At 38.4% G+C, this 12,892-nt stretch overlaps 1 protein-coding gene across 9 annotated transcripts in view; it reads left to right on the forward strand.

Moving 5' to 3' along the window:
* Positions 1–12,892, forward strand: part of NEO1 (neogenin 1) — a 178,624-nt gene that overhangs the window by 148,985 nt on the left and 16,747 nt on the right. For 4 of the 9 annotated variants that reach the window (XM_061594751.1, XM_061594759.1, XM_061594754.1 and 1 more), the window contains exons 15-23: positions 51–245; positions 724–819; positions 1,943–2,166; positions 2,442–2,580; positions 4,615–4,722; positions 6,035–6,229; positions 7,032–7,064; positions 12,260–12,325; positions 12,747–12,891. In XM_061594751.1, coding sequence (XP_061450735.1) covers positions 51–245; positions 724–819; positions 1,943–2,166; positions 2,442–2,580; positions 4,615–4,722; positions 6,035–6,229; positions 7,032–7,064; positions 12,260–12,325; positions 12,747–12,891 — 1,201 coding nt within the window. The remainder of the gene's footprint in view (positions 1–50; positions 246–723; positions 820–1,942; positions 2,167–2,441; positions 2,581–4,614; positions 4,723–6,034; positions 6,230–7,031; positions 7,065–12,259; positions 12,326–12,746; position 12,892) is intronic. The other 5 variants (XM_061594753.1, XM_061594758.1, XM_061594752.1 and 2 more) reach the window with 3 other exon arrangements.

The raw sequence follows: 12,892 nt of genomic DNA on the forward strand, positions 1-12,892 counted from the left end.
ATATTTAAGATTTCTTAATATAGTTAAATAACATTTTTTTTTCATTATAGAATCTCGTGTTCCAGAAGTTCCAAGTTCCCTACATGTCCGTCCACTTGTTACAAGTATTGTTGTGAGCTGGACTCCACCTGAAAACCAGAACATTGTGGTCAGAGGTTATGCTATAGGATATGGCGTAGGCAGCCCCCATGCACAGACCATCAAGGTGGATTATAAGCAACGCTATTACACTATTGAGAACTTGGGTAAGGAACAATATAGTAATGCAGATGCTGTATTTTTCTTTGATATTTTTCTTAGTAATAGTGTAAAAGGAAGGTTGAGAGTACTGGTTTTCTATCACCTGATTTATGGCCCTCCCAGTGTTAAAGGTGGCTGAGGGGGTCCAAAAACAATGTCTGAAAGGCAAACATATTTTATATGGAATATTTTTAGTCTTACTTAGTTCTGGGACCAGATTTCATATGACAAAGTTTATATGGGTCTCTTTTATGTGTAAAGCAATTTGGCTGTTGTCCTGATTTTAAAAACAATGAATGTAGATATTTCTGTAGAACAACGATTACACCTTCAGATACAACCTGACAGAAATAAAATACGCTTTAGTTTCATGCTGTTTGATTCATTTTTCTCAGTTGCCAAGTTCAACTGAAACTATTTTACCAATAGTGAGGTTAATTGAAGAAATAACTAAGAATGTGGAATTTTTTAATTTTTCTTTAGATCCCAGCTCCCATTATGTCATAACTTTAAAAGCATATAACAATGTTGGCGAAGGAATCCCTCTCTATGAGAGCGCCGTCACTAGAGCCTATACAGGTAAAAGATAAAGCTTGCCTATTTTGTTGACACTCAAAATGATCAGCCATGAATCTTGAAATTGAAGCTGTTTTAATGTATGTTAAATTGCAAACCATTTGGCTCAAGTTCGTGAATTTTTAACTATTCCTGTCACATTTTAATAGTTGACGAGTGAACAGATTGTATGTGTACATATGTTTACATTAAATTCTGGCCGTGTTTTCATGCAGAATTTCCCATTTTGCAATCTTTCAATTGTGAACATATCCATACATGTATGCTTGTCTCTTCTGAACATCTATATACATACATGTACATATGATGGGTTTGTTGTCCGCATTAGCGCAGAAAACATCAGTGGAGCACTGCTGTACTTATACCAATCATGTTCACCATGTATTGTGTACAGTTATCCTAACTCTCCAAAACACTAGCTAAATAAAATGAGTATTCAGAAAAAAGTATCTAATATTAAACTGCTAATAAACATGTTAACTTTAGCTTTTAAGCAGAATAATCCAGTAACCTTTGTGATCCTATTAGTCTGTGACTAATGATGCTTTCTAGCATGTGGCTTGACAGAATTCATCAGAAGAAAACTTTGTTTAGGTATTTCGTCGCTGAACTTGTTTCCTAGATCCTAGGTGTTCTTACATTGTTTTTTTCTGAATTTCTATGAACTTGAATACATGCAGATTTCCCCCACTAATTCTGTCTGAAAGTTTGGCTTGTCCCTGTTCGATGCTAATTCTACCTTGTTTTTTCAGCCTCATTTTAGAGATTGGATAAATTAATGATTTAATACAGCTAATGCTAAAGAGTTAATTAGTAAACAATTTCAAATGGTTATTAAGATTTAGATACAGCGACCTTGTTATTTTTGCAACAATCTATTTAAGTGTTACACTTTGTCGACTCCACTCATAGCATGTGTTTTAGGGAGGAATCAAAATGATCACTGAAACTTTTATGCTGGTCTTATGTTGCCTATTAACTCTGGCTTTTCTCTCTTTTTCTCCATTTCTCACCTTTCATTTCATCGTATTACCCTGCATTTCCCCCTTTTGTTTCTATTCGCATATAATGCCACCTTCTTTCTTTTTTTATTGTAATACCCTACTTTTACCCATCGATTCCCTAGACACTTCTGAGGTTGATTTATTTGTTGTTAATGCTCCGTACACTCCAGTGCCAGATCCCTCCCCCATGATGCCGCCTGTGGGAGTTCAGGCTTCCATACTGAGCCATGACACCATACGAATCACCTGGGCAGACAACTCTCTGCCAAAGAACCAGAAGGTCTCGGATGCCCGTTACTACACAGTGCGTTGGAAAACCAACATTCCTGCAAACACAAAATACAAGGTAACAAATTTATTTAGGAGTGGTCTAAATGCACTTGCCAAACCAAATTTAAAACTAACAAAAATCTCAGAACATGTGTTTCTGTTATCTATCAAGAAAAAGGGAACGTTGATGCCTGAATAATGGACAAAAAAGGAAATTCAAACCTATTTTAGAACCTATATTAATGTTAATATTGTGAGAATAGAGATATAGTAACAAGATAATGGAGTGTTGTCATAGTCTGGATATTCAGTATGGATAGTCTCATTTTGTGACCCTTTGATTTCTCTTAGACTGCAAATACCACCACCTTAAGCTTCTTAGTGACTGGCTTAAAACCGAACACGTTGTATGAGTTCTCTGTGATGGTGACTAAAGGCCGAAGATCAAGTACTTGGAGTATGACTGCACATGGAACTACTTTTGAATTAGGTGAGATTGTTGAGCCATTTCTGAAAGAGTTGAATTTTTTTGCCAGATGAATCACTGTTAGGTCCTTACTTAAACATAAATGCTGTGCTGATGATCATGAACTATTGGATTCTTTCTGGGTGTGAGAGAATTCCTACAGTGTTTTGAACAAAAGGGGAAATGTATATCCAGTGAAATAGATATATCATGTAAGAGGTTTACCCCCCCCCAAAAAAAAAGTATTTCGTACATTCAAATTATATCTTTATAGCTGCTAACATAGTGGTTAATATTTAATGAGGGAAATAATTTAATGATTGAACAAGAAGGAGATCGGAGAAGGTTTGATCTAATTCCTGAAACAATCATAAGGGCCAAGCTTCTTTCATTTTAATGATAGTTGCTGAAGTAGAGATGCTTGAGGATCAGGCAGTTTCAGCAATCAAAAGACCTGGATGTGTCTGTACACTTTCAAACCCTCAGCAACTTGTTTTTCACTTGCCTGTGTTGTTCAGGAACTTCATTTTTTCTTCAGTAATTCTCTTGTAGTTAGGGATAAATATAAATGTTTGTCTCTAATATAACAAATGTTTTAAAGTAAGATGTTTTAAAGAAGCAGTTCTAGCCTGAAGTAGTGGACAGCCCTGTGGAGTTTATTTATTTAATGTAAGAATTTCTATGCCACCTTTTTAAGACAAAGCCTTCACAAGACATTTCACATAAAACTACAGTTTGTTCCAATAAAAATGCAAACATTTAAAATAAGAATTCAAAATGATTCCAGGGCCAGTAGAAGACTCCTTTAAAATTAAATTAAACCACTGAAGATAATTTAAAATCGAAAGCACTGTGCCTCGTGCTTGCCAATCAAATTGATCTTAAGGGTGGATTCACAATAATTAACTGTGTTACACTGTTTTTAGATTCTTAGTTCCACACCAGAGCAAGTGCTTTGAAATTGTACAAAATTCACTGTTAGGTCTCTGTCGTTTGGGTCTACCATGTGAGATGAGTTTCAAGTCAAGAACACCAAATCATGGCTTTATTATACTTGGAGATAAAGATCAAGAAAATTTAAGCTCAATCAAATATTTCAAACAATATGAAAAATATGAAGGAAATCTAAATGATAATAGTGTCTGTCAAGAACTCACAAGTTCCCGCTGGGGTCAACTCCCAAGCCCAGGGCAATTGATCCCAGCCAGGCACAACCCGTGTCTCCATTACCAGGGCTGAGTTAAACCAACACCAACCCTGCAAGGTAGGTAGACTGCCACCCCCCCTTAAACCTGGTCACCCACTCTGGGCCAAGGGGAAACTCAAAAGTTCCAGAAATAGATCTGCCAAGGATTCCAAAAGCAACTGTAGAACCCTGAATGAACTAGTCATGCAGAGTGCAAAACTGGTTTTACAAGAGCAGCTTTGTGATGATGCAAGTGTTTTAACAGATGCATTTATGAATTTTTATTTATGAATACATAGGATTTGATCCAGACTTGGTTCAGGTTCATCTAACTGTCTGCATCCAACCCATGTGGTGTAGGTGAATATGCACAAGGCATAGGAAAATAGGAAGCTGCCTTATACTTAGTCAGACTCTTGGTCCATATAGCCCGCTATTGTCTACATTGACTGGCAGCAGTTCTCTAGGGTTTCAGACCAGGAGTCTTTCCCAGCCCTACCTAGGGATTCCAAGAAATGAACTTGGGACCTTCTGCATGCTAAGCAGATGCTCTACCATTTAGCCACAGTTCTTCCTCCAAGATATTCCTCCCTTATCCCAAATGTACTTTGGTGTTTAAATGATACAAGCTACTTCTTACTTCTGTAGCATTTTTGCTCTGAACGCATATTCTGCTTTTCCAAGATACTCCAATTAGAAAGATTATTTTGAAATCCTTAGTACTGATGTTGCTGCTTCAGTGGAAAAATCATTATCGCTGCAAGTTAGTAAGCTTATTTTTGTAGCTGAATATAAATGACTTTGGCAAAGAACACTTAAAAGAATAAAACTGATATCACAATCTGTGTTTAATTTAAATATCATTCTTGCAGTTCCAACTTCCCCCCCAAAGGATGTGACAGTGGTGAGCAAAGAAGGAAAGCCCCGAACCATCATAGTCAATTGGCAGCCTCCATCTGAAGCCAATGGCAAAATTACAGGTAAAATAGTTTAGTGTATTTATGATGCCATTTAAGTTATGTGCGAAGAAATTGAAGAGATTGTTAAACTTAAACTGTTAGGTGCATTCCTTTATTATATTTAACTGTGAAAATAATATAGAAGTGGCAAATATTTGTAAGTGATACGTAATATGGTAGCAGTTAGGTTGAGCTAGCTGCTTCTCCCCTTTCCCCTAGCCATCTCCATGACAGTGCATGCAAGCACATCTGAGCAGTAGCAGTGGAGAAAAAGGAGCATTCAGGTCGGGTTGGGTTTAAGCCAACTCAGATGTCTTCTCCAGTGAATCCAGAGCTAGTGTCAGTATATTTCCCTCTGTTACTGGCATATTCCCCAGCAGCTGGAGGAAAGTGGTGCATGTATGCCCTCAGGCCACTGACGTTGGGGTAGGTCTTGAAGGGAGTGCGTGGAGGATTCCACCTCTTTTCCCCAGTCCTCCCCCAATATACAGCTTTCTGCACAGGGTTCTGTACAGACTACTGTTGGCCCTGGCAGATCCTCCAGTGTCAGTCTTCAGTTGCCCACACTTGGACTAATCAAGCTTTGAAACAGGGTAATGCTGAATTTATATTCAGCATCACTATGTGAAAGGTCTGCCCTCTGGTGGAATAAGAACTGAATGCACCATTTCCTTATTCCAGTTCTTCTAAGCTTATTCTAATTGTTCTGATTTTATGCAGAAATAGTGCTGGAGATAGTCTTATCTCCATTGTTTAATTAATGGTCCAGTCATGTCAAGTATGTGCACTGATACATGGCATCATTCCCAAGCCTAAGAACTTCCCATTCGTATCACTGACCTGCATCCCCATTAAGTACTTTTATATTGTATTCTGTGCCAAACTTAAGAAGGCCATTTTGTCAGATTTTTTGTTCTTATTCAGTCCCACCTTCACATCACAATATGGGATGGCCCAGAGAGTCCCTTCTTTTTGTATGTCATGGTTTTGGGACATACTTATGTCATGATTTCCCATGGGAAGTGTCTTCTCGCTGTTTTTCCTTTCAGGGAATGGTATGGTATAGCACATACACTAGGAGTTATATATCTTGTCATGACTCACCATATTGACTGAGGTTGACATTAGAACACTTCATCTTTTCTTGCTTGTAAAATCATTATTTCTTTTCAACAAAATACCTGCTTTTCTCAAGCCAAGCTATCCTCTAATGCTGCTTCCTGTTACAAACCATTGTCTATCTGTTTACTGGTCATTATACTTAATGGTCCCAAATAGAACCCTTGGAAACTTGTCTTCATAATTCATCAACTGTATTCTATTTATTGTGCAGGATATATCATTTACTACAGCACAGATGTCAATGCTGAAATACATGATTGGGTCATTGAACCAGTAGTAGGAAATAGATTGACCCACCAGATTCAGGAGTTAACTCTCGACACGGCATATTATTTCAAAATTCAGGCCCGCAACTCCAAAGGCATGGGTCCTATGTCAGAGGCAGTGCAGTTCAGGACACCTAAAGGTAGGTTGACCTTGTTACTGAATGTGTTCTTTGATATTTTTGTGTGAGATGTATGGAATAACCAGATTGGAAGTAAAAATTCTTTATTCAGCCTGCTGCTGGGAAGTAAACAAGAGTTCCACTGTGAGAACATGGTTTTCCTATATTTTTATGGAATTTTGTATGTGAGAGATTTCATCTCCACCTTACCCATGGCACAATGATGGGAGCAAACAGTATGTTAAACTGTGTTCACAAAAACAGGAAATGCAGACAAATGTTTTGAGGCATTTTTCATGAGTGTGGTCTGTCTGTAGTTAAGTGAACCAGAACACTGAGCTGTCAGCCTGAAAATGTAAATGTTCAAGTTGTTGTCATTAACAATATCTTGTGCATGAGCCATTATTTGTGAGTACACAGTTTACTGCATATTCCCATATTTAGAACAGTTGCTTGTTACTTGGATTTATACTTTGTGGGGTAAATGAGCTTGTTGCAAATATGTGCATGATCACTAGGGGCGCCTTCTCTAGAATATATGCTAATCACATGAGCACTTGCAATATTCCTAAACATGCATAAGTAAAATATCCCACAATTTTCTTATGGAATATGAGCATCTCTCAGTGTAATGTATGAACAAGAGCTGGAAAGGGGTGAGGGAAAACCCTTTTAAGTTAAGCTTTTAGTTCTGTAATGGTAACATTTATTTAATTTCCCATTTAAAGAGATTATTACTTTTGTGCCAGTGAAAAATTTGTCACTCCTTCAGATTTGGTGATCTTTCTCTTGTTTGCTTCTTCCCCTGTGCTTGTCCTGGTAGCTGAATCTTCAGATAAAATGTCTAATGATCAAGGTAAATCAATGGACATACGTTTTATGTCAGTTCTTTTCATGCAAGTGCTATCGTCTTTCTTCTAACAGCATTTCTACTGCAATACAATGAGTTCTTGTGGAATTTAAAATTTGAAATGCTGGACAACCGTTTTTGTTTTGTACATAGCATGTTTGGAACATAATCTCTTTTGTTAGGCCGTATGGATCCATCCACCAAAACAGGTGCATCCACTGCACATCATTTGAGCATTGAGCCCACTGTGGAAGCACACACACCTTATGTTTGTTCATACATACAATATTCTCTTAAGGATTCATCTTGAGGAAAACCAGCTTTATTGTTGACAGCTGAAGTTGGCTGGGCATATTGATTGGCTATCACCTTGTGAAGTCACAAGGCCACTTCCTCACTTTAAAAAATATATTGTGCTTGTTCATTCCTTATCTAAAAAAACAAGCAGTTGAATGAACATATATGATGTACTTTAAATAAATCATTCCCAAAGACAAGAAAGATCGGAAAGACAACTACATCAACCTTCAGTTTACTAATTTCATTGGCTCTCCCCATTGGGGAAATATGTACTCCAGCTTAGGTTTTTCATGCATTAGGCTGTTTACGGTAACAGACTTGTGTATAACACACTTCTGAAAAGGAGTCTGCATTTCTGATTTTTAGTAGACTGCTTGTCTGTGTATATCTGCTCATCAAAGAGTAATTTAAGATCCACACTGGCCTAGGCAGTTAATTACAAGTCTGTTTATATCTGAATCTCTATCTTGATTAGGTAGTGGCCAAAGAGGCACTCAAAAGGCAACAGGGGTGTCGGTGTGTCACAGGTCAGTCTTCTTCTGCTGGAAAACTCCATTCAGCAGGGCAGCTATGTGCTCACACACTGTTACATTACTAAAGTGGTAATAAATGTCATAGAAGGGAGAATACCTACTGCTACATTGTATGCCCTGAGAAAAAAATAGTTGGTCATGCTGTCTTTTTGCTAAGGCACAGTTTAGTAACTTTTTTGGCCTGAGGGCTGTATTCCCTCATGGGAAACCTACCAGGGGCCATACATGTGGGTAGAGGCAGAGCCATATGTGAGCAGACCAATGGATGCGACTCTTACTATTGCACAATAGGCTACATTCCAATCACCCAAAAGCCAGAGATTTCTACATCTTCCCTACAACTCTTCATCTCCCATCCAGGCACACAAAAGGCATTACCACAATTCAAGGACATGTTCTAGGCAAGCAAAAACATCTGAGGAGAGGGCATAAAGCCCAGCCGATGAGGGACTAAACCTAGTGAGAGGCCTAAAAGCCAGATAGAGAGAGGTCCTGGGGGGCTACATTTAGCCCACAGGCCAGAGGGGTTGTGCACTCTGAGCTCAGGGAAAGCCTATTTAACATGGTAGAGACTGGCAACTGCTGGCCTGTGAACAGAAACCACCTTATAGAAGGTGAAGGGCTGGCTCCTAGTATTATGGTCCTACCAGTGAATTAAGTGGCAGCGATTAGTGAAGGTGAGAATAATAGTGATATGAGAGGAAACTTTCCCACTTGGTTCTGCACCAGTTTGTATGGGACCGGATGAAGAAATACACAGAATTGTGTGATTTCTGGGGTGTGAGCCAAAACAGAGCATTGCTATTCAACTTCTCCGTTCCTGAAAACTGACTTCTCTTTTCTGGCTGGCTGGCTTTTCCCCCAAAATGTTCTTTCACATGTGTGTGTATGTGAATCATGTGACATTTCAGTGACTTCATAATGTGCCTTGAGTGCTCATGCATGTTTATTTCTACATGACCTGTAACATAAGCATTTACATCAGTCATGACACCATTGCAATTGCTAATGTGCTCTTATTGGCTGCTCTGATGTGTGATATATGTACAGAGTCATTGCCAAAAAGCAGAGCCAGCAGTGGTCATTTCAAATCTAGTAGTGGCGGAGGCTTTTCTGTGTGTAAGAGTGGTAGGACACTCCTAGAGGACACCAGTGATGCCTTTAGCATTGTTGGTGGAATCTCCATGTTCAGAAACATCTCTGGGAAGGGCTGGAACAGTTAGTTGCCTCCCACCCCAAAAAAATATTGCCAGAAAGCAAATCTGCCATATCGAAAGCCATTAAATAATTACCAGAGAAACTATAGTTCATTTTTTCTAAGATAGTCTGTTATCTTTGAACAACATGGAATTGTATGTACATTTAATTTATTTGTAACAGCTCAATCTTGTTCAGTTGGACTTACTCAAAAATAAGCAAATATAAGATTGCAGCCTAAGTTGCCTTTTACCAATGCCAAAAAGTATGTTTTTAGTTCCTTTGTGATGCAAAGGAATGTCAAAAAGTTATCTCTGAAACTTCTCTCTCATGAGTTTCATTTTTTATGAAAATAATTATAGACAAGGCAATAACTTTTATCTATTAACTTGGCATTTCTCAAGTGTGGTTTTTCTCTACTGAAGAAGTTAAGACAATACTATTTTAACAGTAATTCACATAACTGAAAGATAAACCGATAAATATATTAACATAATTTTCAGATGCAAGCTCATATAAACTGTATGTAACACTATCAAATTATATATAAATGTAGAATTATAGCAGAGCAGGAATGCACTTTGAGGCAAAAATATCCCAACTTCACATGTACTGAGGGAGTCTGAGCTGGCATTGATTAGCTAGGAAAGTTATTTTCAGGTTGTTATGGACAGCAGTATGAAAATGTTGACCTAATTTGTGGCAACTGTGAAAAAGGCAAATCCTCATGTTGGGGATCATTAGGAAAGAAATCAAGAATAAAAGTGCCTGTGTCATAATGCTTTTATACAAATTGATGGTGTGACCATAGTTGGAATACTATGTATGGGTCTGGTTGCCATACCTCAAAAGGATATTGTAGAGCTGAAAAAGGTGCAGAAATTGTCAACTAAAATGATCAGAGGCCTGAAGCAACCCCCCTATGAAAAAAGGTTGCAATATTGGGGAATTTTTAGTATAGAAGAAAAGCTGAGTAAAGGGGAGGGGACATGATACAGGTATTTATTTATTTATTCATTAAATTTCTATCTAACTCTCCTTCCTAAGAGCTTGGGGCATGAAGAAAATTACAGGAAGATTTGCTCCCTCTCATAGTGATAGAACCCAGGTTATCCAGTGAAGCTGTATGTTGGGAGTTTCAGAACCAACAAAAGAAAGTACTATTTTACATAGGAAGGAAGTACTTCTTCATTCAATGGATAATTGAATGGAATTTGTGACCATGAGATATATTGATGGCTGTCAACATGGATGGCTTTAAAAGGGGATTGGACAAATGCATGAAAGATAAAGCTAGCAATGGCTGCTAGTCATGATTCCTATATATTACCTCCACTATCAGAGGCAATGTGATTATGAATACCTTTTGCTGAGGAGCAGGAGAATACTACTGCCCTCATGTCCCATTTGTAGGCTTCCCGGAGGCATCAGATTGGCCACTGTGAAATAGGCCTTTTGTCTGATCCCCTGGGGCTGCTTTTAGTATTAGGTTAACCATCAAACTATGTACATGTACAGTGGAACTACAAGTAAGCAAATGCAATTTTACTCACATTTGGATTTCAGAGTGATAGTTGCAAAACAGTGTCGTGTCTTTACATTTTTTTGGTCCTAAGCTTTCCTGGTCCAGAGCCCACTTTATTAGATGCATGGAGTATTGTCCACAGGAAATCCTGGAAAGCTTCTGCCACAAGCAATGGGGGAAACTTTAAGGTGCCATAGGACAATTGTTTTGAACTTTCTGGCAAATTAGTTGTGAAACAGTCCTTTACAAGAGTGACAGCATGGTCCTTGATTCTTTCAATTCATAATTCCCAGTGAGCAGACTTTGTAACTATGGGTCAAGGAAGGTGGCCATGGTGAAGAACAGACTGAAACTAATTTTGTTTTGGGTTCTTGCTCTAAGAGTTCTTTTTTGAGCCCATTTCACTGTCATGTGGACACTGATTTCACTGTATGTCAAATCAGTGTCAGGAATGATATAGCTTTCCCCACCCACAATTTGCAAATACAAATATGGGAGGCTATTTTTAGTTTGAGAGGACATTCCTCTCATGCCCAGCACACTCCCACTGAGCTCCCCATGATCGCAGAGAACTCTAGAGCAGGGAAGGTGTCTTGCTTCATGGTTGGTGAAGTAGATGAGATCATATTCCTCTCCTAAGTACTCTGGAAAATGCAAGTATCTGGTTAGGTCTTGTCTTGCTTTGTTCACCTTGAAGAGAAGTAGTGAGTCTCATTACCTCTGCCTCTCTTTAAAGCCCTGTAGAAAGCAAAAGACCAAGGCCCTTCCTGCATATTCTCTGGGATATATCAAGAACTTCCTGTTGAATTAGGCATTTCCTAAACTAGAGCAAGTTCCCCCCCCCAATAATCATCAAGAAAATGTTCATAAAACACTCCCCTACCTTTTCGTCTTCAATAACCTTGTATAGGAAAACAGCTATTATCTGTAATGACTTGCCTAGGTTGTAGAAGGGTAAGAGTTGATATGAAAGTCCTGTGAACGTCAAACATTCAAAACAGAGTTAGGGCATATGCAATAAGAAAGCAGCAGGGGTTGTGACACTAGTAGAATGCTGCACCTTGTTTGTGCCTTCACAGAGGGCACAGATTATTCTGTAGTTGTGTGTGTATGCTTGTGTCCCTTTTGCATGGATGTTGTTTTAGCTACTCTTGATATTAATTAATTAATTAATTTGTATCCTGCCCTTCCCCCCAGCAGGAGATTAGGGTGGCAAACAAAGCACTAAAACACTTTATAACATCATAAAAACAGATCTTAAAATACATTAAAACAAAACAGCATTAAAAACATTTTTTTAAAAAAACAACTTTAAAAAAGGGTTAAAAACATTATTAAAAAAACATATTAAACAATTCTGACACAGATGCAGACTGGGATAGGTCTCAACTTAAAAGGCTTGTTGAAAGAGGAAAGTCTTCAAAAGGTGCCAAAAAGATAGCAGAGATGGCGCCTGCCTAATATTCAATATATTGATATAGTTGGATAGGTACCTCTAGAAAATTTCTGCAATCTGCTTGGAGTTTTTCTGGGTGTTTCTGTTTAAAATATGTTCTTGTGCATCTAAAAACAAGATATGAGTTCTAAAAAGATGGGTAAGACATGAACTACAAATAGCTAGACACAGTTATAATTTTATTTTCCAGCATTGGGATCTGGAGGAAAAGGAAATCCAGTGGATGTTGGGACAGACTATAAAACACCCATGAGTGGTAAGTAAAGTCCTGCTGACTGAGGTGCTGAAAGCAATTCATGTTAACATTTCCAAAGAAAAGCTGAAGCATCTTTATAACTACATATGGGGAGATTAAGTGGAAAGAGTCCTTTAAAATTCCTAGTAATGCAGGTACTCTCCGTAGTATAGCGTGTCTTTTTTGTCCAATACAAACAATAATTTCTGAGATTATATCAGAAGCAAAAGGATCTTACTACCTGGGTTAAGTTCACTTAGATGAGAGGTTGCCAGCCTGTAGCCCTCCAGATGCTGTTGGCTTCCCATTATCCTTGGCCAATGGGGCTGATGGAAGTTCCAACAACATCTGGAAGGCCACAGGTCCCCCATCCCTGCCTTAGATTAAAAATTCCAAAGACATCACCATTTATAGTTAAAATAATATTTGTGTTCCTCTTTAGGCAGTAACAGCCCTCATGGAAGCCCTTCTCCTCTGGAATACAACATGCTTCTGATAATAATAGTGTCTGTCGGAGTGATCACCATTGTTGTGGTGGTGATTGTTGCTGTCTTCTGCACACGCCGCACTACCTCTCACCAAAAAAAG

Source organism: Rhineura floridana, chromosome 14, assembly GCF_030035675.1.
Source record: "Rhineura floridana isolate rRhiFlo1 chromosome 14, rRhiFlo1.hap2, whole genome shotgun sequence".
NCBI lineage: Eukaryota > Metazoa > Chordata > Lepidosauria > Squamata > Rhineuridae > Rhineura > Rhineura floridana.